At 46.1% G+C, this 26,234-nt stretch overlaps 4 protein-coding genes across 4 annotated transcripts; 3 read left to right on the top strand and 1 right to left on the bottom strand.

Moving 5' to 3' along the window:
• The first annotated feature begins 1,904 nt into the window (after positions 1–1,904).
• On the top strand, positions 1,905–24,959 carry LOC113462167 (flavonol 4'-sulfotransferase-like). Its single transcript, XM_088724189.2, has 4 exons — positions 1,905–2,382; positions 10,535–11,540; positions 18,262–18,277; positions 24,510–24,959. Exons 1-4 carry the CDS (start codon positions 1,981–1,983, stop codon positions 24,685–24,687), a joined length of 1,602 nt encoding a protein of 533 aa, XP_088580315.2. The 5' UTR covers positions 1,905–1,980; the 3' UTR covers positions 24,688–24,959.
• Positions 13,210–20,798, top strand: LOC148703060 (uncharacterized). Its single transcript, XM_088723129.2, has 3 exons — positions 13,210–19,682; positions 19,764–20,075; positions 20,161–20,798. The coding sequence occupies exons 1-3, from the start codon at positions 19,084–19,086 to the stop codon at positions 20,270–20,272; spliced, it is 1,023 nt and encodes a 340-aa protein (XP_088579255.1). The 5' UTR covers positions 13,210–19,083; the 3' UTR covers positions 20,273–20,798.
• Positions 21,125–23,078, top strand: LOC148703059 (uncharacterized). Its single transcript, XM_088723128.2, has 6 exons — positions 21,125–21,167; positions 21,249–21,597; positions 21,699–21,822; positions 21,919–22,242; positions 22,352–22,459; positions 22,566–23,078. Exons 1-6 carry the CDS (start codon positions 21,140–21,142, stop codon positions 22,926–22,928), a joined length of 1,296 nt encoding a protein of 431 aa, XP_088579254.2. The 5' UTR covers positions 21,125–21,139; the 3' UTR covers positions 22,929–23,078.
• Positions 23,501–24,246, bottom strand: LOC148703058 (uncharacterized). Its single transcript, XM_088724170.2, has one exon. It carries the CDS (start codon positions 24,128–24,130, stop codon positions 23,501–23,503), a length of 630 nt encoding a protein of 209 aa, XP_088580296.2. The 5' UTR covers positions 24,131–24,246.
• Positions 24,960–26,234: the final 1,275 nt, after the last annotated feature.

Here is a 26,234-nt window from a genome sequence, read left to right as displayed (position 1 = left end):
CTCTAGAAAAGCTCGGGATCTTAGTATAAGCCCTGTCCTTCTTGTAGCTCGGATCCATATTGACCCAGTTTGGAAATCCCGTACCATAATGTACTCGGGCGGTAGACCGGTCATTTCTTCAGCCTCAGCTAGATTTGGCCACTTTCGATCTTCACCTCTGACCCGTTGAACTCTTCTTGCTTGGATCGAACTAATCTGGGGGCATGAGACTATAGTATTTATTTTTGGCTTCAAAAATTATGAGAAAATTAATAATATTTTAATGATATTAAATAGGTGTGTCTGACATATTTGTCTGAAGTGGAATTTAAAGCGAAAAGAGGTAAGTAACTTAATATTTCAAAGTGTATTTTCTAAATTATTTGATAAATTAACTATTAGCGGATTAAATTTTGAGATATGTTTTGTACTTAGTAAAATGGGTCAGGCATGTTAAATATTATTTAAAAATTATATTAAATGCTATTAAATCTGTAAAATATGATGGGGCAACAGATGAAATCTTTTTTTATATGTATGTATTCTCAGCATGGCTATGATTTGTTTTGGCTACGCCAATGGAGATTATTCGTTGACCCTGTCAACTTATATCTATGAGAAACTAGTTTCGACACTATTACTACCGGTGATTAGAATAGTAGTTTTTGGATACCGTTGCCACCGGTGATTAGAATAGTGCTTTTTTGACACCGTTGCCACCAGTGATTAGAATAGTGATTTTTGGACACCGTTGCTACTGGTAGTTAACAATAGTAATTTTTGGCACTTTGTGCGACTTATGTCACTCGGTTACGTGGCCATAGCCTATTGATGTTGGGATTATGGTATTAGAGTTTTTATGAAAATGATAATAAGTTTTAAAAAGAAAAATATGTTATTTATAATTTATTTTTCAGTCATTATTTTGTGTTTTGATTAAATATATAGTATGCTCTGACCCCCACTCTAGGGTATTATGTTGCTTACTAGGCTAGTATAGCTCATTATTATATTTTTTTTGTTTTTCAGATTCAGATACGTGGTTTCACGGGACTTGGAGAGTCCGCTAGATTCTGAAGATTTTATTTGATTATTAGTATTTTAGTTAGACTAGTTAGAGTAATTGATTTATATTCTCATTTGTTATTCTAAAACTTTGGAAGATTGCTTTGAGATAAATTATTGATTAAAGAAAAAGATTCAAAAATTTGTCATTGTTTTGATATGATCTGCAGCCTTGCATATCTGTATGGTCCACCATGCAGGTGTGCAGCATCTGTCGCGCTCAGAGCTCGGACGTGATAGATTTAGAAGTAATCAGAGCTTAGATTTAAGATAATTAGAGAATGTAATTGAAATAGGAGATGAGAATATTTAAAAGGTAAGAGCAAGTCTGAGCGCCCTATCAGCCTTCTTTTCTTTTTCTTTTTCTTTTTTTGTTTACTTTCAAACGAAAGCCGTCTATTATGCCCGCCAACTCCGGCTCAAAACGGCTGGTTCTCACATAACTTGATAAAAGAATTATAGCTATTCACGCTCTCCCGGTCATCACTGATCTAGTTTACGGTAGTTCGTAAAACGCATCCGCCAAGGTGTTAGTTGGCAAGAGAGGTCCTGTCGGAAATCTTTAAATCGCCCCATTGGGGTAGTGACAAAGTACGGGGGTAGGTAGACTGCAGAATATTTTTATATAATGGAAACAGGAAAGAAACCTTTGGACGGTCTCATAAAGGCGGGGTATATTTTTATATAGCAAATAATGCATGACAGCGGTCGCTGAGCACCAAATAATGCTTTGGCGCTCCGACTCATAATTGTCGACCTCCGTGGAACCATTCGGAGCACACGTTGTCTCACCCACCACCAACCTCCATGTAATTAAAACAATTGATGGATGATAGCCCACAGCCGGGAGTATAGTGTTCTATAAGAACACCTTATCAGATCCTCGCTAGGAGTAACCCAAGAGAGGAGTATAGTGTTACTTTCTTTAATTCCCTCATGGCCATGCTTCCCTCTCTCCCCGGCAGCCCCCTTCCACACAAGGCACAAGAAGAGGAGGAGGAGGAGGATCAAACCCCCAGACCTCCTCAAGACTGCAGCGACTTCATCTCTACCCTGCCGAAGGGGGGTTGGGGACCGATCCGCACCCGAAAATACCAAGGGTTTTGGGTCCGTGAGGACGTTCTCCCTAGCATGATGGCCATCCAGAAAAACTTCAAGGCTCGCCCCGACGACCTCTTCGTCATGAGTTACCCAAAGTCCGGAATAATCTGGCTTAAAGCTCTCACCTTTGCCATCATGACCAGAACCCAGTACCCTCTAGCTCGCCACCCTCTTCTTAGCTTCAACCCTCACGAGTGTGTCTTGTACGTGGAGGAATGCTTCCACAGAAGCCTGATTTAATTGCCAAGATGGAAGCTGTTACGGGGGAACTAAGCCGTCATGCCCCACGTGACCGGCACGCGCGCCCAGGAAGACTACGGCTGCCCTTTGATCCAGCGCTCCGACCCCGAGTCGGACGTCCTCGGCTCCGCAGCCCGACCCCGAGTCGGCTGCCCTTTGATCCAGCAATCCGACCCCGAGTCGGATATCCTCGGCTCCGCAGCCCGACCCCGAGTCGGCTGCCCCTTGATCCAGCGCTCCGACCCCGAGTCGGAGATCTCTTGATAACGACAGGCTATTCCCCAAAGGCACGCCGCGGCCTCCTGCTCCGCTACTCCCTGCAACGGCTGTATCCGCTGCTGCTCCACGATCTCCTGCATCAGCCGTACAAAGCGGAGCCCCACTATGCCTTGACGTGGCCGTACCCGGTACTGCTCCACGACGCCCTGTAACGGCCATGTCAGTGGCCACACCATCGTGCCCCACGATAACGAACCCCCCTGAGAGACCCCCCAGCCAGGTATATATGCGGCTGGGGGGAGAAAGGGGGGAGGTGAGCAATATCTCCCAGAGCACTCTCTTACTTGCGATTATCACCTCTCCTCCTCCTCCAATCTCCTCTGACTTGACCGTCGGAGGGCCATCACCACCCTGGTGGTGGTGCAAGGCTTGTTTGCAGGTTTCTTGGCGGAAGGTGGAGCGCAACCAACACCAACCAAGACAACTCAGACGGAACCCCGTTCACACCGCAGTGCCCATCGTTCTCGGTTTGGACCAACCAGCAACAGTTGGCGCTAGAAGGAGGGCCCGAATCTTAGAACGATCGTAATGGCACGGCGAGGTGGTCGTGGAGCTTCCAATGCTTCCGGTCGCGGAGCCTCTCGCGCCTCCGGCCGAGAGGCTGCTGCGTCCCCAACGCACTCTCAGCAACACTCCACCGCCCCTTCTCCCATTCAGACGGTCGAAGCTGCCCAGTTCGACCAGCTAGCCCAGCAGGTTCGCACCCTCGCGGAGGCAGTGCAGAATCTGCAGGGCGTGATCTCTCGGGTGCCGCAACGGGCTCAGGAGCCGCTGCCCCCCGAGCACTCGCCTCTTCCTCACAACCCGCGCTCCTTCCTCTCCCATGGAGAGGAGCGCCGGCGCGAGGAGGATTCTCGAGTGCGGTCCATTCTGCCAGGACCTTCTCATCGGAGCTGTGCGGGGTACGAGAGGCGGACCCGGGCGCGTTCTCAGACACCCCAGTCCTCGAGGGGCCCGCACTCCAGTCGGTCCCCCTCGCGCCGCTCCTTGTCCCCCACCCACCGGTCGCGCTCCCTGGACCGGCGGGTGGACGATCTCCACAGACAACTCCAGGTCCTGAAGGGCCACTCCAAAGATCCCTTCGCTGACTTGGAGATCTCCTCCCAGCCGGCGCTTGCCTCGAGGATCCTGCGGACCCCGAACCCGCCGGGGTTCAAAATGCCGGCGATCGAACCCTACGACGGGGCGGCGGACCCGCGGGACCACGTGGAGAGTTTCAGGACTCTTATGCTCCTCCATGGAGCATCGGATCCGCTCCTCTGCAAGGCCTTCCCGGCGACCCTCCGTGGCCCGGCAAGGGCATGGTTCGCCGGCCTGGAGGCTAACTCCATCCAGTCCTTCGACCAGTTCACCCGCTTCTTCATCAGCCATTTCGCCGTCAGTAGCAGGCGGCGACTGGTCTCCGACTCCCTCTTTGATGTCCGGCAAAACGAGGGAGAAAGCCTGCGGGATTATCTCACCCGCTTCAACAAGGCTACACTGGAGGTCCGGAACCTGAGCCAGGAAGTGGCTCTCTCAGCCCTGAAGCGTGGCTTCCGGAAGGGCAGACTCACCTTCTCCCTGGACAAACGCCTGCCGCGGAGCTTCCCGGAGCTGTTATCTCGGGCAAACCAGTATGCAGACGCCGAGGAGGCAGCATCCCACCGGAACAAGGAGGCCGCCGAGGCCCCTCTAAAGCCCGGGAAGAAAAGGCGAAAAGAGGCACCCCAGAGGAGGAGCCCGACGCCTCAACGCCGGCGCAGAAGCCCGTCACCAGCAAGGAACCACGGCGCCACACGCCCTCGTTCTCCGCACCGACGCTTCAACCGGTACACCCCACTCCTGGCCCCCCGGGCCCAGATCCTCATGGAGGTCAAGGGGCGGGAGGACCTCCCGGTCCCGAGGCAGATGAAGAAGATCCCTGGGAGGAGGCCTTCTCGGGCGTACTGTGAGTACCACCGAGACCACGGCCACGATACCGAAGACTGCTTCCAGCTTCGGGACGAGATCGAGGCTCTCATTCGCCGAGGGCGTCTCGGTCGATATGTAAACGACCGACGTCCCCCGGCAGACCCGCGTCCGGCCGACCCGGCCCCTCAGGAGCCTCGGGAACAGAATCGACCCGTTGCGGGAGTGATCCACACCATCACTGGGGGCTGCTCTCGGCCCGTGAGGAACGCAGGGGGCTCGGCGGGAGCATCAGGAGTGGCCGTCGCGAAGAGGCAGCGGGTCGGAAATGTAATCACTTTTTGTGATGAAGATGTAAAGGGGGTTCAGACTCCCCACGATGACGCCATGGTGATCTCTCTCACTATGGCGAACTATGATGTAAGGCGCGTTCTTGTGGATAGTGGAAGCTCAGCTGATATTTTGTATTACGAGGCCTTCCAAAAGATGAGCTTGTCCCGACAATTGTTGCACAAAACATCCACCCCCCTCATAGGATTCACTGGAGACGCTATCTCGGCCGAAGGTGTCATTGAGCTGCCTGTGACTGCGGGCGTTGCACCCGCAGAAGCCACGGTGCGACTCGGGTTCTTGGTCGTCCGTGTCCCCTCGGCCTACAACGCTATCCTCGGACGACCCGGACTGAACGCCCTTCGCGCGGTGGTTTCTACCTACCATTTGCTCATGCGGTTCCCCACGGCGGCCGGGATTGGAGAGGTCCGAGGTGACCAACCAACCGCACGGCAGTGTTTCCTAGCAACTCTCAAAGGGAAGAAGCCCATGGAGGCCCTAAGCGTCGAGTCCCTTGACGCCAGAGACGAAGTGGCCTTGCGGCACGGGGAGCCTGCCGAGGGCGTAATCGAAGTTCCCCTCAAAGAAGGCCGCCCGGACCGCACGGTCCGGGTCGGTGCCAACCTCGACTTGGAAGCTCGGCTCCGGTTAGTGGAATTCCTCCGAGCCAATGCTGATGTGTTTGCCTGGTCGGCGGCCGATGTACCTGGGATCGACCCGGAGGTCATTTCTCACGCCCTCAACGTCGACCCGACCCACCGACCAGTAAAGCAAAAGAAGAGACACTGTGCCCCGGATCGGATCCGGGTGGTCGGCCAGGAGGTAGACAAACTCTTGGAGGCAGGTTTCATAAGGGAAGTGAACTACCCCGAGTGGCTGGCAAACGTCGTACTTGTCCGGAAGGCGAGCGGGAAGTGGAGGATGTGCGTCGACTACACCGACCTGAACAAGGCGTGCCCCAAGGATAGCTTTCCGCTTCCGCGAATAGACCAACTGGTCGACGCGACTTCCGGATATCAGCTGCTGTCTTTCATGGACGCCTTCTCCGGCTACAACCAAATAATGATGGCTCCACAGGACGAGGAGAAAACGGCCTTCATAACAGACAGGGGGCTGTACTGTTACAAGGTAATGCCTTTCGGTCTGAAGAACGCTGGCGCTACTTACCAGCGCCTCGTCAATAAAATCTTCAAGGAGCAGATCGGCCGGAACATGGAGGTGTACGTGGACGATATGCTGGTAAAGAGCCGCCATGCGGATCAGCACATTGCGGATCTGGAGGAGACCTTCGCCACCTTGCGGAAGTTTCGTATGAAGCTAAACCCAGCGAAGTGCGCCTTTGGTGCTTCGGCCGGGAGGTTCCTCGGCTTCATTGTCAACCAGCGGGGGATCGAGGCCAACCCGGACAAAATCAAGGCCATCCAAGATATGTCCCCTCCGACCAAAGTGAAGGAGGTTCAGGAGCTCGCTGGGAGGGTCGCCGCGCTCGGACGATTTGTGGCAAAATCGGCCGAACGCTGCCAACCGTTCTTCAAGGTGTTGAAGCGCCCGAAAGACTTCCTCTGGACGGCTGAATGTCAAGTGGCGTTCGACCAGCTCAAGGAGTACATGGCGTCTCCTCCCCTGCTGTCCAAGCCGCAAGAGGGGGAGATGCTCTACCTTTACCTGGCGGTCTCCCCAACCGCAGTCAGCGCAGTACTGGTTCGGGAAGAGGCAAAACTTCAGAAGCCCGTGTACTACACCAGCCGAGTCCTCCGGGATGCCGAGACGCGGTACACGAAGGCTGAAAAGATCGCCTTCGCGCTGCTGACTGCGACCAGGAGGCTTCGCCCCTATTTCCAGGCTCATTCTGTCACCCTTTTGACCGATCAACCACTGCGGCAGATCCTCAGCAATCCTGAGAATGCGGGACGGCTGGTGAAGTGGGCAGTAGAACTTGGTGAGTTCGACATCCGCTACCAGCCCCGGCCCGCCATCAAGGCCCAGGTGCTCGCGGACTTTCTCGCTGAGTGCACTGTGCAGGAGACGGAACCTAGGCCGCCGGAAACACCCAGCCTCGATCTCCCGATCTGGACGCTCCACATTGACGGGTCGTCGAACTCTGAAGGTGGAGGGGCTGGGCTGGTCCTTACCAATCCCGATGGAGTGATAGCCGAGTATGCCTTGAGGTTCGGATTTCCAGTGACCAACAATGAGGCGGAGTACGAGGCCCTAGTCACGGGACTCAAACTCGCCAAGGAGCTCGGCATCCGGCGTCTGAAGGTCTTCACCGACTCCCAGCTGGTGGTCGGGCAGGTTCGAGGAGAGTTCGAGGCACGGAGCCCGACCATGCAGAGCTACGTCCGGAAGGTGCAAGCACTCATTCCCGACCTCGGCAGTATTGATATTCAGCAGGTCCCAAGGAGCGAAAATGCTAGGGCCGACAGGTTGTCCCGCTTGGTGGGCGCTGAGGCACACAACTTGTCAAGGGCGATATACCTGGAGACCCTAGATGCTCCGAGCATCGGCGAGGCTGAAGCGGTAATGGCAATTGATCCGGAACCATCTTGGATGGACCCGCTTGTAGCTTACCTCGCCGAAGGGATCCTCCCCGAAGATGAAGATCAAGCTCGGCGACTTGTTATGAAGTCCGCCCACTACGTACTCTACGAAGGGAGGCTGTATCGGACCTCGTTCACCGCCCCCCTCTTAAGGTGCCTCCGCCCTTCGGAAGCGGCTTACGCCCTCAGCGAAGTCCACGAAGGCATCTGCGGATCGCACCTGGGGGCTAGGTCCCTGGCACATAAGATCATGAGGCAAGGCTACTATTGGCCGACCTTATTGGAAGACTCAAAGGATCACGTACGGAAATGCGACGCCTGCCAGCGCCGCCTCTGCCCGCTCCATAATCTGGGCTTTCGCCTCCAAGACCTTCGCCACAATCCGGCCTTCCGCCTCGGTGGAGACCCTCAGCAGCTCAGCCCGAGCCTCCTTGTGCTTCGCTTCGGCAGCAATGCGAGCAGCCTCAGCCTCCGTCAGGCGCGAATGAAGCTCCTGATCGCTCGCACGGGACTTCTCCAAGGCCGACTCCAATTCGCCCAGCTTAGCTTCAAGAGACCGGATTCGGTTGCGGGCGTTGTCGGCTGACCGCTGGGCCTTCTCCCACCTCTCCCGGTAGTCGGCAGCCTTCCGGGACTGCTTCTCGGCCCGCTCATCCGCCTTCTTGACCTCGCCCTCGAGACCCGAGGCAACCTTGAGCTGCTCCTGAGCCTCCAACAGTTGCTTCTCGAGGGCAGCAAAGCCGAGTGCCCGCTCTTCGGCCTCCCGGAGCCTCGCCTCGAAGTCCCCGGTCGTCCTGCCTGCCACAGCCTGGCCTCCCTTTTCCACTGCTTTCAGCCGGTCCTCGGCCTTCGCCAGAAGCCCCGCCTGTTCCTTGTAGCACTCCTCCAGACGGATCATGTACTGGGCGAGCTAAGAAATAGGAAAAATAAGGGAGTCAGGCGGAGAACAACAGAGCCAATAAATGGTGAAAAGCGGCCAGAAGAACACTCACCGACATGAGACAGACACAGCTGGCAGCCCCAACGTCAGAGACCTCCAACTCCCGGACCCGCCGACGGTCCTTCTCCAGCAGCACTGTTTCGATGAGATTTCGGGCGCCATCGGTAGTGAAGGCAGACCCCGATTTCTCCCCAGAGCCGGACGGTGGTTCTGCAGCCTTACCCCTATCCATCGCCTGGGGAAGAGTCCGGCCGATCGCGCTCGGGGCGGGGGTCACCCCAGGAATTGATAGGGTCCCGCTCGGTCGGGGCCTCGGCGCGTCCCTCCTCGAGTCATCAGGAGCCGACCGAGTCGAAGGCCGGGTCGGGGACCGATCACGTCCGACCCGTCCGTCTCGGGCAGGCTCGGATGATACCTCCGGAGTAGCGGCAATCTTACCACCGGAGGGCTGATACAGCGTCAGCTGCCGGTCCGTGCCCACGACGTCTCCCTGATCGGTGGGCCCGGACTCGTCGGTCGGCGTCGGAGGCACCTCCTTACGGGACTTCTTCGCCGGTGGGGCCCCGCTCGGAAGAGCTCGTTTCCTCCTCTGGGCTGCTTCCAGCAGGGACGCCCTACCAACAGCCTTTGTCTTCACCGACCGCATGACGTCGTCGATCTCTGCAAAAAGGACGGGATAGTCGGAGACGGAGAAACCAAAGGAAAGAACGGGACGAAAGAAGGGAAAAAGTCAAGAAAGAATCGGTGGCGGACTCACGGTCGGTGGGGACCGAGCTCAGACCGACATTCACCAAAGTATCCTCGGAAATAAGGCGGGCCACCGGGGGGAGCTGGCCCTCGGCAACCAACCCCTTCAAGGCGGCCAAGCCATCGGACTCCTCCCTTGACAGTCTCGATAGGCCGATCGGAGACTTCATCGGGGTCTCCCAGGTCGCCCTGATTTCCCAAGAGGGATCTGCATCAACAAAAAAGAAGCGCTCCTTCCATTTGTGAATGGAGGTAGGAGCCTCCTTGACAAGGCCGCATCCTCGCCGCGCTGCGAAGCACCACCACCCTTTGTCCTGGGGGTGGCCGCTCAGGCTGTAGAACTCCCAAAAAACATTCAGGGTGGCGGGGATCTCGTGCATACGGCAGAGAACCTGGAAGACCGTCAGGGCCCGCCACGAGTTCGGCACCAGTTGCGTCGGTGCCACTCTTAAACCCCGTAGCACCTGCATGACCAAGTCCGAAGGGGGAAAGCGGAATCCGGCCTGGAGAATGCCCTCATTGATGGCGATCTTCCCTGGAGGAGGATGGGACATCCTCTCCTCAGGCCTCGGGAGCGTGGCGTTGCAGGCCTCGGGAAGGTGGTACCGAGCCACGAGTCTGTCTAAGTCTGTGGCGACCAGCTCCGACTTAATTTGGTCTGCTCTCACTTCGCCCATTCCTAATGGCCAATAAACCTACGGTCAGGACGGGGACAGGAAGGGGGGAAAGACCGGAGCGACTGGAGTACACTAGTATAAGAGGGGAAAGTATGGAGAGCCCTAAGTAGAAGAATGGGGAAAACTCACCGGAAAAGAGGTAAGAACGGCTCCGAGAGCGCCAAAGGAGAAACAAGTGAACAGTCCGACGGCAGCAACAGCAGCGCAAAGGGGAAACTTGAAAATATCTGTAAAGAAGAAGACGGACGGGGAAAGGCCCCCGATTAAATAGGCGGAAAGGCAAGTGACGCCTCGATGACGCCAGAGGACGCCTGGCTGCCGAAGGGTCGCTCGCGCCCCAAAGGCGAATCGACACCATTAGGGAAGGATGTCCGCCGAAATCCTCAGACTGCCAGGTCAGCAATAACCGCCATACGCCATAAAAAGGGCGGGGAGCTCGAAGCGCGCGCGCCTCTCCGAGGAACGGCGGCAATCCCGAAACATCACTCCCTTCACCTGTTCCCCTTCTGGTTCCAGGCTCGGAAGTGGGGGGCTACTGTTACGGGGGAACTAAGCCGCCATACCCCACGTGACCGGCACGCGCGCCCAGGAAGACTACGGCTGCCCTTTGATCCAGCGCTCCGACCCCGAGTCGGACGTCCTCGGCTCCGCAGCCCGACCCCGAGTCGGCTGCCCTTTGATCCAGCAATCCGACCCCGAGTCGGATATCCTCGGCTCCGCAGCCCGACCCCGAGTCGGCTGCCCCTTGATCCAGCGCTCCGACCCCGAGTCGGAGATCTCTTGATAACGACAGGCTATTCCCCAAAGGCACGCCGCGGCCTCCTGCTCCGCTACTCCCTGCAACGGCTGTATCCGCTGCTGCTCCACGATCTCCTGCATCAGCCGTACAAAGCGGAGCCCCACTATGCCCTGACGTGGCCGTACCCGGTGCTGCTCCACGACGCCCTGTAACGGCCATGTCAGTGGCCACACCATCGTGCCCCACGATAACGAACCCCCCTGAGAGACCCCCCAGCCAGGTATATATGCGGCTGGGGGGAGAAAGGGGGGAGGTGAGCAATATCTCCCAGAGCACTCTCTTACTTGCGATTATCACCTCTCCTCCTCCTCCAATCTCCTCTGACTTGACCGTCGGAGGGCCATCACCACCCTGGTGGTGGTGCAAGGCTTGTTTGCAGGTTTCTTGGCGGAAGGTGGAGCGCAACCAACACCAACCAAGACAACTCAGACGGAACCCCGTTCACACCGCAGTGCCCATCGTTCTCGGTTTGGACCAACCAGCAACAGAAGCCTTGCCCTCCCCGAGAATCCTCGCCATCCACATGCCTTACTCACTGTTGCCGGACTCGATGACGAGCTCCAGCTGCCGGTTCGTATACATCTGCCGTGACCCGAAGGACACACTGGTCTCCATGTGGCACTTCAGAGAGAAGACGAGGCCGAAGACCATGGAGCCTACTCCGTTCGCCGAAGCCTTCGAGGCGTTCTGTGAGGGGACCAGCCCCGTTGGGCCGATGTGGGACCATGCTTTGGAGTACTGGAGGGCGAGCTTGAGGAGCCCTGAGAAGGTCTTGTTCTTGAAGTATGAGGAGATGATGGATGAGCCGGTCGGGAACGTGAGGAGGTTGGCGGAGTTCATGGGTTGCCCCTTCACCGAAGAGGAGGAGAAGGGAGGGGTGGTGGAGGAGATTGTAAAGCTTTGTGGCTTTGAGAACCTGAAAAACTTGGAAGTAAACAAGGTGGGAACCCAAGGAGGTCCTGGCTGTTAGATAAAAAAATATGAGGAAGAACACTCAAGAAGAAAGTTTGGAAGAAAAATAATTTTCATTTAACTCACATCCAAACACAATTAGAGTACATGGATATTTATAGGGACTTTAGATGGTCTTTTAACCTTCCTAATTGAATTAGTCATTACACCATTCATAACCCCAAATAAATCTCAAATAACTCTCTCTAAATAAATTTCTTATAACTCCATGTAACTCCGACATGACCAAAAAACCAAAAGACATGTAACTCCTCACCATACTAATATGTAATTATTGAAATAAAACCATAAGTTACTAAATATTAAAAACTAAGTTTAGTAACCAACACCCCCCCTTAAACTTGGTTTTGCAACTCCAAGCAAACTCCTTAACTTGCAAAAAGTTTCACTCTTGAGGGTCTTAGTGAATATATCTGCTACTTGATCTTGAGATTTGACATGTACAAGCTCGATCTCCTTGTCCTTCACGTGCTCTCTTATAAAATGATATCGAGTATCAATGTGCTTGCTTCTTTCATGATAGATGGGATTCTTGGCTAGTGATATGGCAGATTTGTTGTCAATGAACAATCTTATAGGTTGTTTTTGTGGACATTGTATCTCCTTTAGTAGCTTCCTTAGCCAAATTGCATGACAAACACCGGAGGAGGCAGCTACATATTCGGCTTCACATGTAGAAAGAGTAACAATTGGCTGCTTCTTCGAACACCATGTGAATGCAGTGTCTCCCAAGTAAAATACATAGCCGGAAGTACTTTTTCTATCATCCAAGTCTCCTCCCCAATCGCTATCCGAGTAACCTACAAGACAAAAATCTTTGGAAGAAGAATAAAATAAGCCTTGTCCAATAGTACCTTTGATGTACCGAAGGATTCTTTTAGCGGCCTTCAAGTGATATGATTTTGGCTCCTCCATATAACGACTCACAAGTCCAACTCCATATAATATATCCGGCCTTGTGCATGTCAAGTAACGAAGACTTCCAACTAGGCTCTTGAACATAGTAGGATCAATCTTTTCTGTATCACCATACTTCGTTAATTTTGTGCCACATTCCACTGGAGTGTTTGCTGGATTACAATCTTCCATCTTGAACTTCTTTAATATTGCCTTTGCATATCCTTCTTGTAAAATGAAAATGCCATTTTCAGTTTGCTTCACTTCTATGCCCAAAAAGTAGGACATAAAGCCAATGTCTGTCATTTCAAACTCCCGAATCATAGATTTCTTGAATTGCATAAACATGTTTGGATTGCTTCCTGTGAAGAACAAGTCATCAACATACAAGCAAACAAGAAATATATCTCCATTTTTATTCACCTTACTATAGAGTGCATGCTCATAAGGACACTTCATAAAATTATTTTCAAGAAAGAAAGAATCAATTCTTCGGTTCCACGCCCTTGGAGCTTGCTTTAAGCCATATAAAGCCTTATTTAGCTTGAGAACTTTCTCCTCTTCTCCTTTTTTGATATAACCTTGTGGTTGTTTAACATATATTTCTTCATCAAGAAAACCATTCAAAAATGCCGATTTTACATCCATTTGAAATATTTGCCATTTAAATTGAGCCGCCAAAGAAATTATCAATCTAATTGTTTCCATACGAGCAACGGGAGCAAATACCTCTTCATAATCAATACCATACCTTTGACTATATCCTTTGGCCACCAACCTTGCTTTGTACTTTTCTACATCACTTTGTGCATTCTTCTTCATCTTGTATACCCATTTTACTCCAATTGCCTTGTGCCCATCTGGTAAAGTAGCTAACTTCCATGTGTCATTTTTCTCAATAGCCTTGATTTCTTCATCCATAGCCTTCTTCCATTTGTGATCTTTAATGGCTTCTTCAAAATCTATAGGCTCACAATTGGCAAGAAGACAAACAAGAGTTAGATTATTTTCATTCTCTGTTACCTCATATATTTCACTTAGTATTCTCATTTTGCTTGGCCTTGAACTTGGTTCTGCTGGGAATGAAGATGAAGATGGTGTAGGTGCTTGTAACTCTTCATTTCTTGGTTGCTAGCTCTTCTTCAATAAATGTGCCGGATTGCCTTTTTTTTTCTTGAGAACTCCAATCCCATATGCCTTCTTCATCAAATTCAACATCTCTACTAACAACAACTTTTTCATTACATGGATTATATAATTTATACCCCTTTGAGCGAGCATCATAACCAATGAAAACATATTTAGTACTTCTATCATCAAGTTTAGTTCTCTTTTCTGCCGGTATATGAGCATAAGCAATACTTCCAAAAACTTTTAAATGAGAAACAATAGGCTTCTTACCGGACCATGCTTCTTGTGGTGTGATATTCCGCAAGCCTTTTGTGGGGCATCTATTTAAGAGGTAAACGGCACAATTTGCTGCTTCGGCCCAAAATTGCTTTGGCATACCTTTGCTTTTCAACATGCATCTCACCATATCAAGAATAGTTCTATTTGTTCTTTCTGCAACTCCATTTTGTTGTGGAGAGTATGGAACCGTCAAAGGTCTACGAATTCCATTCTCTTCACAATAAGCTTCAAATTCTTTAGAAGTAAATTCTCCACCTCTATCGGATCTCAAGGATTTAATAGTATAACCACTTTCTTTCTCAACATATATCTTGAATCTTTTGAAAGTACTAAAAGCTTCAGATTTGTTTTTCAAGAAATAAATCCATATTTTTCTACTGAAATCATCAGTAAAAGTGAGAAAATATTTGTGCTCACCAAAAGAGGTAGGAACAATTGGCCCACAAACATCTGTGTGCACAAGTTCTAGTGGCTCCCGTGCTCGATATATTGCTTCATTTGGAAAGCTCCTTCTATGATGCTTGCCGAGAAGACAACCTTCACAAAGCTGCTTTGGATCTTCTATGAATGGCAATCCCTTCACCAAATCATGCTTAGATAAAAGCTTTAAAGCACTAAAGTTAAGATGACCATATCTCAAATGCCAAAGCCATGATGAATCTTTAAAACATGCCTTCAAAGACATAGCAACTTCACTTTGAATGTTTAGAAGAAACATTCTATTCTTTGTCATTTCAATATTTGCAATCAATCTATTTCTTGAATCTCTTATAGAAAGAGTACGATTTTGCATTTGAATATTGTAACCTTTTTCCAAAAGTTGCCCCAGACTTAAAATATTATTCTTCATATTTGGCACATAGAAAACATTAGAAATAAATGTATGAGTGCCATTCTTCAAACGAATCAAAATAGTGCCTTTGCCCCTTACCGGAATTTTAGAAGAATCTCCAAAAGTAACTTGACCACCGACTGATTCATCAAGCTCCGCAAATAAGCTTCTTTTGCCACACATGTGATTGCTCGCTCCAGTATCAAGATACCATGCTTCCTCTTTGTTGCTTTCTTCTCCTTTATATGCTAATAATAGAAATGGCTCTTCTTCTTCATTTCTCTTTTCACCATAATTAACATTCTCATCAACTTGATTAGTAGCACTCCAACAATTTGAAGAGTAGTGCCCAAACTTCTTGCAATTATAACATTGAATATTAGATTTATCATACCACCTTCTTTCATATGGCCTTCCTCTACCACGTCCTCTTCCTCTTATAGGATTTGAACCTTGCTCCTTCTCTTCATTGCTTGATGAGCCACGATTGATTCTTCCTCTTCCTCGTCCTCGGCCACGGCCACGACCTCGTCCTCGGGCTCTTTCTTGAGTTCTCCCATAATCTTCTTTTGTAGTAAGCTTCGTTTGTAGAACTTGCTCCAATGGCTTTTCTTCCTTTCTTTTGTTAAGCTTTTTCTCATGAACTTGCAAAGAGCCCATAATTTCTTCAATTGTCACTTCCTCCAAATCTTTGGATTCTTCTATGGCTGCAACAACAAAATCAAATTTCGGGTCCAAAGACCGCAACACCTTTTCCACCACTCGAACATTGGTTAGAGTTTCACCATTCCTCCTTAATTGATTAACAATCACCATAACTCACTACCAGAAAACACGCGTATAGTGACGGGAAATTAGTGACGGACCGTTATCAGTCACTATTTGTGACTGATTAGTGACCGCCAGAAATTTGGTCACCGTGGTGTAAACTTAGTGACCGATTAGTGACAGACCGGTCACAGAATGCGCGGGTAGGATGGGCGCCAAACCTTAGTAACCATCATAGTGACGGGATATCTGTCAGCAAAATGATAACCAAAATTGCAACCCCGCAGTGACAAATTCAGCCGTCACAAATATCGTAACCCAAGTATTTATAAATTTTTAAAAGATTATTTTTGGCGGTGACAGGTTATTGACAAAAATTTCCGTCACCAAATTTAATTTTTAATTCCATAAATATTAAAAATATTATTTTTGAGTAAATCTAAATTAAAAAAGATAAAAGGAGGAAAATCCAATATGAAACTAAGTATGCCCGCCGTTTCGCCCAAATTTCTTCGATAACTCAAATTCCAAACGCTCTCCAGAAAACTCAAATTTCTTCTCATTTTCAAATCTCATGGTGTTGGCCATGACCCATTTGTACCCCTATTGCAACTTTCCTGCAATGGGATTGGATTTTGGAAGAAGGTCTCGAATTTTTTTTACCATGCTTTATAGTTCAAAAATATTTTTTCCAGCAAGTTCCGTCCAATCAGCCTTCTTCCAATCAACCTTATAGATAAAAAATAGTTCAATATGAAATTTGGCTTGCACACCGACTTAGTCCAAAAATAATTCAATATGAAATTTGGCTTGCAGTCCCGTCCCGATTTGGAGCTGGGTGACAGGGTGAGCCTGGGACTCGAAGCATTTGGTCTCGATTAAAAGATTGGCGTGGTTAGGGATTTGGCATCGCGGCTTCCTATCTCCTCTCCTCCCCTCCACCTCCGGCCTCTCCTCTCCGGCTCCCCCTTGCCGACGGCGACCACGGCAACATCACGCCTCCCGATTGCGGCTACATCACCTCGTCGACGCCCCCTCCTTCTTGCTCGTCGGCTAGGATCTCTTCCCGGAGTTAAACCCTAACCTACCGAGGGTTTCATTGTCTCTTTGCTCGGCGCCTGTGTTCATCTCCTTCTCGCCCGGGACGAGATCATCGCGGCTACGTCACCCCGTCGACGCTCCCCTGTTTCTTGCTCGTCGGCTAGGGTTTTCAGAACCGGTTCTTCCCGGAGGTAAACCCTAACCCCATTTCCTTTTACCCCATGATAACAAAATAAAAGAAACGAAGAAGAGGAAGAGGAAGGGGGAAGGAACCTACCGAGGGTCTCCCCCTGTGGATCCGGCGCCGCGCTTGATCGCCGTGCCTTTCGATTATATACATGATCCTGTGTTTACATCTCTTTGTGTTCATCTTCATCTAGTCATTATATACATGATCCAAGATTCCAAATGTGGATGTAAATGTATACATTTTAATCTCCTTTCTGAGATGCTGTGGTGAAGCAGGGTTTTTGAGATGCTGTGGTGAAGCAGGGTTTTTGAGATGCTGTGGTGAAGCAGGGTTTGTTTCCCTTAATTCCCTGTTGATGTTTCGTTTTAGCAGACGAATTTTTTGATTAATAGTGTCTGTTAAGTTTGGAACCGCAAAATCTCATGTTGTGACATGGAGCAGCAACTATTTCTTTTTTTTTTCTTCCCTTTTTTCTTTTTGAGAAATATGAAGCAGCCAGGATTTAGAGAATATATGTTCTTGGGGGTTCTTCTAAATAAACAGATCTCACTCTTTGAAACAACTTCAACTGAAAAACTGATGAAATCATTGACTAAAGGCTTGTGTTTCCAGCTGCCAAGGATTATAGTAGTACTTTGTTTCAAGAGTTTCAACATCAGATATTGTGGTTCCAATGGTCCGATACTATTAGCTCTCAATGATTAATCTCCATTTTTTTATTGTTCATGTGAAAATATTAAGGGAAGAGTTGTGTATCATTGGTGCAATTTTTTTTCCTCCTAAATCTGAATCTACAGTAACCTCTAATTTAATGTAATATAATTGAATGTATTTTATTTACTTGGACCCTTGTAGGAAATCTAATCTTTGTATATTGTGATATATTTGAGCTTTCCTATGAATATCATTCGTCAAGCACCAAACTTGGGCCCATTAGAGATCTAATACTTAAAAAAGAGTATCAATTATTGATTCTTCATCAACTTGCAAAATTTATTTTCATAATTGTTGAATAGTACTTCAAAGCATGCCAGTCATGCTTCTTATGACATTGGTTTACATTTTTGAAAATTTTCTCAAAACTTTAACTTGACTCTGTAAAGTTTATGGATTTTAATTTCTTCGTCATGTTATTCATTTCTACAATCATTGTTCATCTGCAAGAAAAAATGGAAAGTGGTGGAAAATAGTGTTGCTTCATGGTTGTGACTTATTTCTAGTGTGCAATCAAGAAGGTGGTCAAAAAAGCTTGCTAAGAAGTGCCATGCTTTCCTAGCATCAGAGGCGATCATGTATATTGACATTTGTTCTATGTGAAGCAGATAGTATTCCATATGTAAATTTGGATGATTTGACTTGTATTCCTTGTCTTTGTAAAGATTAAATGCTTTTTGAATATTGCTGGTATTAGATGAATGAAGAGATAACTTGTAAAGATTAATTCGTTATGTTCAGCTTTTTATAAAGATTGAATGCTTTTTTAATGTCAATGATGCTACGACAAGATTGAATGACTTATTTTTGTCATTCTTATGATAACTTCTCATCTTCATAAATATCATACCAGTTTTTGTTTCTTTTACATTTTTTATGATCTTGCCTTTCGTGTTTTTTAATGGCCCGATTTTTAATATTTTCTAGGCTTTCTAATGTTGTTTTATTTTTTTGATTTCTAGAGGAACTATGTCAGTTGATCGTAATTGGATGTACCACCGACTTAGTGAAAATGGTTATATAAGAGCTGAGTTCTGTGATGGAGTTAAAGGGTTCCTTGAGTTTGCATTTACTCAGTTAGAGTATTGTAGTGGTGATAAGATTAGATGCCCTTGTATGAGATGTGACAACCAGAAATTTCTTAACCGTGATATGGTCAATGTTCATTTGTTGAGAAAGGGGTTTACACCGGGGTATTCAACATGGTTTGCACATGGGGAGTTACTTGGTGCAGTTGCTCCTGTAAGTACAAGTGCAGTAGAAGCATCCACATCAATGGATGTTGGTTGTGAACATGGTCAGCAATATAGAACCATGGTGATGGAAGCTATGGGTCCAGAAGAGGAACTCCATTTGAGTAGTGCACTTGAAGTTAATCATGAGGAAGAGCCAAATAAGGATGCTGCAGATTTTTATTCTTTGTTGAAAGATGCAGAAGTACCTTTATGGGAAGGGTGTAAAAAACACTCTAAGTTATCTGCTATTACTCAATTATTAAATTGCAAGTCTGAATTTAATATGAGTATATCTTGCTATGATCGAATCATGAAAATAGTGAAGAATATGTTGCCGGAAAGTGAGAAGCTGCCCCTTGATTTCTATCAATCAAAGAAGATGCTTCGGAAGTTGGGGTTGGAAATGTCATACACTACTTATTCGACACAATTTAGATGTCATGCATATTGTTCGAAATGTGTTTCTCAATATATTTTACACTTGTATGGATGTAAAAGGGAAGACTAAAGATAATGTGAAAGCAAGGCAAGATTTAGAGCTGTATTGCAAGCGTCCCAAGTTGAGGATTCAATTTGTTAATGGAAAGCTAGTTAAGCCTCCAGCTTCCTATGTATTGTCCAAAGACCAAGCAATGGAGGTCTGCGAGTGGGTGAAAGGGTTAAGACTCCCTGATGGATATGCTTCAAACATATCGAAGTGTGTTAACCTGGATGATTATAAGTTTTACGGGTTAAAAAGTCACGATTGTCATGTTTTCATGCTGAGATTGCTTCCAATTGCATTCCGTGAAGTATTGCCAGCACCAGTGTGGGATGCATTGACAGAATTAAGCTGTTACTTTAGAGATTTATGCAACACAACTTTGCGTGTCCAAGATATGGAGGTTCTTGAGAAAAATATTGTGGTAACTCTCTGCAAACTTGAGAAGATATTTCCTCCTGCATTTTTTGACTCAATGGAGCACTTACCTGTTCATTTAGCTTATGAAGCTAAAGTTGGGGGGCCCGTGCAGTACAGATGGATGTACCCCTTTGAAAGGTAACAATTTCTATAATTTTATTAAATAGTTTTTTTGTATCTATTAAATTTGAGAAATTAACATATTAATCTTATTTATAGGCTTATGCATGATATAAAGCAGAAGGTAAAGAATCGAGCATCGATTGAAGGTTCTATTGTCGAGGCTTACATCATAGAAGAAATATCAACTTTCTGTTCGCATTATTTTGAGCCTTCTATACAAACGAGGTTAAATCAAGTTCTCCGTAATGAAGATGAAGGGGAGTTTGATCTCGTGGATCGTCTATCAATTTTTGCTCATCAAGGTCGGCCTTTTGGGAAACCTTTTGGAAGGCATTTAACTACTCAGGAGTTTAATGCTGCTGAATTATATGTTCTTCTGAATTGTGAGGAGGTTCAACCTTTTGGAAAGTAAGTTACACAAGTACTTAATTATAATCATCCTTAAAAATGCATATGGAGTACAATATATGTGATTCTAGCTTTTGTGTTGTAGGTATTTTGATGATTATATCCGGCAATCTTGTCCAAATATAAGCCAAATAGATTTGGAAAGACGACGCGAAATGGAGTTTCCAGCTTGGTTTAGGTCATATGTGAGTACATAATTCATAAATATAATAATAAATTAGACTTTCTCTTGATTTATTCTTACGATATTATTTTTATCATGCTAGGTTAATGACAGCAAAAATCATGTTGATGGGCGCTTAAAGGACCTATCATATGGCCCTGGAAATAAAGTTAAATGTTATAAAGGCTACTTTGTGAATGGGTACAGATTTCACACTAAAGAATATGGAAAGGATAAAAGAACCTTCAACAGTGGTGTGTGCATTAAGGGAAGCAGTTACAATGACTTTGAGAGTGACTATTATGGGATGTTGGTTGACATTATCGAGTTAGACTATTTTGGGGTTGGTAATAAAGTAGTGTTATTCAAATGTGACTGGTATGATAGAGACAAGGGTATGAAAGTGCACCCTCAACATGGCCTCGTTGAGATCAATTACAAACTAAGACTTCCAACCAATGATCCTTTTGTATTAGCTCAACAAGCACATCAGGTGTTCTATACTGGTTACCCAGGTAAGAAGAAGAGTCGAAGATTGTGGTGGGCAGTAATTAAGACAAAAGCTAGAGGTAGGTTCACTCCTAGTGTGCCAGAAGAAAATTTTCTTGATTTTTATCAAGAAGAAAACCACAGGATTCCTACCCTAATCTCGATGACAGATGAGCTTGATGATCCAGACATTTTGGTTGGTGTTAACAGAGATGCAGAAGATATTGATGCAGCAGAAATTGAGTTGACAACTAACCAAATGGAAGAGGACTTTGAGGATGAAGAAGAAGATTTTGAAGATGAACAAACCGAGGAAGAGGAGCATGAGGCTGAGGAAGATTAAAATACAACATGCAACTTTGTGAATGCTAATATAACTAATTTTAGACTTATAAATTATAATTGTGTAGACATGAGAAAGAGCAAAGGGAAAGCAACAGGTCCACTGATTGTTCTTTACTTTGATTGGATTTGTTGACATTTACATTGTGAACTAACTACAACTTTTTATTGTTGTGCAGTTATGGCCAAGAAAAAAGGGAAACCAAGAGGTAATGGAAAAGCAGCTTTAATACTGGCTGCTACTCAAGTTCCTTCTCAACCTTCTAGGTTGCCTGAGCATGTCGAGGATTGTCATGATGATGATGATTACATTCCTGATGGGGACATGATTGAAGAGGTGGATACAAATGAAGAAATAAACGATGAAGAAATGAATGGTGCAGTGCAAAATCATGAGGATATAATGAATGAGGATCAGATGAATGATGAACTTGGGATTGATCCACGACAAAGCAATGGCCGAGAACCAACCCTTAAAGCCCCTGTTGATGCAAATGGAAAAGTGATTGTTAGGTGCACAAGAGGAATGTATGAAAATATCACTTTCTTATATCACTAATTTGAATTTATGTGTTTGTTGCATTTAAAGTATTTAATTTATTTTCTAATGAATATTTTTTAAATTGCAGGTTTCTTGATTATGAGGTCAGTCACAAAGCTGTTGCTATCATGCGCCAATTTTTCAATGGTCCGTGGTTGTCATGGAGGGAGGTCCCTACACATGCTAAAGTTGGAATGTGGAACAAATTTGAGGTGATGTAATTAAGTTATATTTCTTATCATTAACTTTTGCCCTTGTTACACATGCCAATTAATAAGTCTGATTACTTGCGACCTTTTTTTTGTTAGGAGATACACATAATTCTTCCAGGACAATTGCATCATGTGCATCAAGTTTGGGACAAGCATTGTCAGCGACGGTTGACAACCTCATTAGGGAGGGTCAGAAGCCAAAAGCTTTTGGAAGCAAAAGGAGATTTAAATAAAGCCCGTGATAAACCCCCTAATTGGATCTCTAGAGAAAATTGGAATAAGCTAATTGATATTTGGATCTCCCCAAAATGGAAGAAGAAATCAGAAGCCAACAAAAATAATAGAAACACCATGAAGAATGGTAGCATCTCTAAACACTGTGGAGGATCAATCGCATTTGTCAATCATGACGAACGACTGGTACATATCTTTATTCAATTAGATTTCTATAATAATTTTTATATTATTGTTCAATCATCTTAAATTAGCCCATTATATGTTAATGATTTTTTTCTTTTCTCTTTTGTAGAAATTAAAGTTAGGTAGGGAGCCAACAATAGTTGAATCTTTTAATCGGACGCATAAGACAAAGCAAGGCATGGGAGGATATGTAGATAAGAGAAGTGAAGCTGTCATGGTAAGTATAATTTTTTTATGATTCATAAATATTATTGAGCTTGCTCATGTTTATCTCTTGTTTGATCCACCATAATGTTTTTCTCTTCTTTTAAATCAACTGGCAGGCAAAGTATTCAGCTGAATACTCCAAAAAATATGGTGATGCCTCCACCTCAGATGCTCCTCCACGTGATTATGACTTGTGGTTTGAGGCAACTGGTGTCCCAACTCATGGCCATGTCTATGGCTTTAGTCCCCTAGAGGATCTCACTAGAATTATTGGGCAATCATCATCCTCTTCCACCTCTACAAGTCAAGCTCCAGAGCTGTACACTCATGAAGACCTTCTACGTATTCTTGAGCAGGAAAAGAAAAAATGGCAAGAGGAGGTTCTTCAAAAGATGAGAGAAGAGATTGGCTTTGGAACAAGGCATGCAGATCGGGGGTGTAATGGTGATTCTGGTTCTACTGATCATGCTTCATTATGATTGTTTTTGCCTTAGATGATAGGTCCTTGCATTCTTAGGAGGAATGAAATCTCTGTTGATCTTTATGACATATTTTTAGACTTTGATTTTGATGGATTCAGGACATGTTGATGCCAATTTTGAATGACATTTAAAATGACTTTTGCGTAATGTTGAATGCCTTTGCTATTAATGATATTATTATTATTATTATTATGAGCCAATCAATGTACCAAATGTACCAGGTTATTAGATTGTGATCGGTGACCAAATTTTGGTTACTAAATTGTTTACCAAGTATTGTGACGAGCAGTCATAAACTTAGTGACAGGATTTTGGTTAATAAAAATTGATTTTGCTCAGCGCGTTTGTAACCAATTAGTGACGGTAAACTTATCACTAGGTCAGTGACGGGATTAATGACAAATGTAGTGACAAAATGTGTGACCATGTCTGTGACGACTAAATCTGTCACTAAAGGTTGTGACAGATCAGTGACCAAACTTGTGACCGCATTCTGTGACAAAATCAGTGACCAAGTTACCTTCGTCACTAACTCCGCAACTAGATAGTGACGGAAAATACATAATTTCTTAAATTTTTAATTCTTGAATTTGTAACGGCTTAGTGACGGCGATTCTGTCACGGGAGTTAGTGACGGGAATCTCCGCCGTCACTGATAATTTAGTGACGCGTGTTTTTGTAACCAAATCAGTGACGGGAGCTCCGGTCACCAATTCCATATTAGTAACCGGAAACACGGTATAGTGACGGGAATCTCCGTCACTATACGCGTGTTTTCTGGTAGTGACTCTTGTAAAATAATCAGCAATAGATTCTGAATCTTTCATTTGTAAAGACTCAAAATCACTTCTAAGGCTTTGAAGACGAATCTTCTTTACCTTATCAATACCCTTGTATGCTTTTTGAAGAAATTCCCAAGCTTGTCTTGATGTTGTAGCAGCTCCAACAATCTCAAAGGTGGCTTCATCTAATCCTTGATAAATCAAGAAAAGAGCTTTCTTGTCCTTCTTCCTTGACTCCCTTAGCGATTGCCTTTGATTCTCCGTCAAAGTCGCCTCATCTTCAGGCTCCACATAGCCTTTTTCAACCATCTCCCATGCATCTTGCGAGCCAAGAAGTGCCTTCATTTTGATGCACCAATTTTCGTAGTTGTCTTTGGTGAGTTGAGGAACCGAGAATGCCATCGTATTGTTGGCCATTGGATCAATCTAGCTCTGATACCACTTTGTTAGATAAAAAAATATGAGGAAGAACACTCAAGAAGAAAGTTTGGAAGAAAAATAACTTTTATTTAACTCACATCCAAACACAATTAGAGTACATGGATATTTATAGGGATTTTAGATGGTCTTTTAACCTCCCTAATTGAATTAGTCATTACACCATTCATAACCCCAAATAAATCTCAAATAACTCTCTCTAAATAAATTTCTTATAACTCCATGTAACTCCGACATGACCAAAAAACCAAAAGACATGTAACTCCTCACCATACTAATATGCAATTATTGAAATAAAACCATAAGTTACTAAATATTAAAAACTAAGTTTAGTAACCAACACTGGCTTCGTTATAACGAATGATTCTTTCTTCAGGAAAGGAGGTGCGGGAGATTGGAAGAATCATATGAGTCCGGAGATGGCTCGAAGGCTGGACGCCATCACGCAGCATAAGCTGTTCGAGTCCGGTCTGACTCTCGGGAGTGTGGGCGTAGAAGCATCCTCCGGCGACGATGCCTCAGCTCATGGCCAGTAATTTGTACTGCTTTTTGCTGTTCTCTTCCGCTTTTAGATGTTCAAATGGTGGTTGCAACCATCTTCGCAGCTGCAGTGAAACTTTGTCTAGATTGAAATAAGATCCAAAGATGAGAGTTTAGATCCCGATGTAAATGTTTCATTGTTTTCATTATCTACTGGTGTTTAGACAGACTGAGCAGACCATCAAGTCAATGCTTCAACCCGAACTTCCAAACTTTCTCCACCCAACCCTGTCTTGGACTACTGATAAACCCTCGCTGACGCTTCTGTTGCGAGATGAAAGCACTCACCCTTCTATCGTACTATTCCCTTTCTGGATCCAAACTGCAGAAAGACGAATCGAGAAGAAGAAGAAGTAGAGAATAAAATCAAACAATCACAAAGACAACAATTTTACGTGGTTCACCCCAATACGGGTTACGTCCACGGAGGCCACACGCACAGATTCAATATATTCAGCAAGGGTTACAATGATCTCTCTTCCTGTTGGAGATTGCACACCTAGGGCTTACAAGAGAGATAAGACTCCAAAAGAAACTCACTACAGCCGCTCTCATCTCACCTAGGGTTCACCAAAAAATCCTATTTATAGGTTTTCAACACATAAGAAAACTTCCCTACGAAAACCCTAAGTCAAAAAACCCATCTTGCCATCGTTTCAATCAATCCCGTGATCAGGAGTCGACTCTTCACTTTCAGGGGTCGACTCCTGATAAGTTCGAGTCGACTCGGACATCCTCGGGTCGACTCCAAGTATCAGCACCGAAACTGGCACGCTCTGTCTTCCTGCAGAGCTGGAGTCGACTCCTGCAGGGCTGGAGTCGACTCCTGCAGGGCTGGAGTCGACTCCTGCAGGGCTGGAGTCGACTCCTGCAGGGCTGGAGTCGACTCCTGCAGGACTGGAGTCGACTCCTGCAAGCAACCCAAAAAACTGCTCTCTATTTCTTCATTGTGGCAGATGCGAGTCGACCCTCTCATCCCTGGGGTCGACTCAAGCTTCATATGAGTCGACTCCTAGATGCTAGGGGTCGACTCCATTCAGTTAGCACAGAATTTTTCAAGCAAACTTGAGCCGAATTCAATTTGCAGTCGTTTCGAGTTTCGAGGCACATTTTCTCAACAATCTCCCACTTGCCGAGAAACAAGCCTGAAATAACCTTAACCCCATCAGCAACATGATCTCCAAATCATCCTCTATGTGTGTGAACCTCTGTCTTCACTTCTAGCTGTGAAGACCAACAGAAGATGCACATATGTGCAACTTCTCAAGAATAACCACCTTTGTCAACATATCTGCTGGGTTGTCCATTGTATGTATCTTCTCTAGCCGGAAAAAATCTTCTTCGAGGAGTGATCGAATAAAGTGATATCTGATATCAATGTGTTTGGTCCTTGAGTAAAAAGCAGCATTCTTTGCCAAATGTATAGCACTCTGGCTGTCGCTATACAACTTTGCATCGCCTTGCTCCATGCCAAGCTCTTTCATCAAACCTTGTAACCAAACCATCTCCTTGCTCGCTTCAGTAAGAGCAACGTATTCGGCCT

This window comes from Phoenix dactylifera, chromosome 6, assembly GCF_051530095.1.
Source record: "Phoenix dactylifera cultivar Ajwa chromosome 6, Ajwa_hap1_PhDact_Kaust_v1.1, whole genome shotgun sequence".
In the NCBI taxonomy this organism is placed as follows: domain Eukaryota; kingdom Viridiplantae; phylum Streptophyta; class Magnoliopsida; order Arecales; family Arecaceae; genus Phoenix; species Phoenix dactylifera.
This window is presented reverse-complemented; position numbering and strand designations above follow the sequence as displayed.

Coding starts and splice junctions, on each gene's coding strand:
- LOC113462167 (XM_088724189.2), top strand. CDS start 1,981: ATGGCCATGCTTCCCTCTCTCCCCGGCAGCCCCCTTCCACACAAGGCA. Junction 2,383..10,534: donor GCTTCCACAGAAGCCTGATT/TAATTGCCAAGA, acceptor GCTGCCCCTTGA/TCCAGCGCTCCGACCCCGAG.
- LOC148703060 (XM_088723129.2), top strand. CDS start 19,084: ATGCATATTGTTCGAAATGTGTTTCTCAATATATTTTACACTTGTATG. Junction 19,683..19,763: donor TGGATGTACCCCTTTGAAAG/GTAACAATTTCT, acceptor TCTTATTTATAG/GCTTATGCATGATATAAAGC. Junction 20,076..20,160: donor GAGGTTCAACCTTTTGGAAA/GTAAGTTACACA, acceptor TTTGTGTTGTAG/GTATTTTGATGATTATATCC.
- LOC148703059 (XM_088723128.2), top strand. CDS start 21,140: ATGAGAAAGAGCAAAGGGAAAGCAACAG. Junction 21,168..21,248: donor GAGCAAAGGGAAAGCAACAG/GTCCACTGATTG, acceptor ATTGTTGTGCAG/TTATGGCCAAGAAAAAAGGG. Junction 22,460..22,565: donor AGAGAAGTGAAGCTGTCATG/GTAAGTATAATT, acceptor ATCAACTGGCAG/GCAAAGTATTCAGCTGAATA.
- LOC148703058 (XM_088724170.2), bottom strand. CDS start 24,130: ATGGCCAACAATACGATGGCATTCTCGGTTCCTCAACTCACCAAAGAC.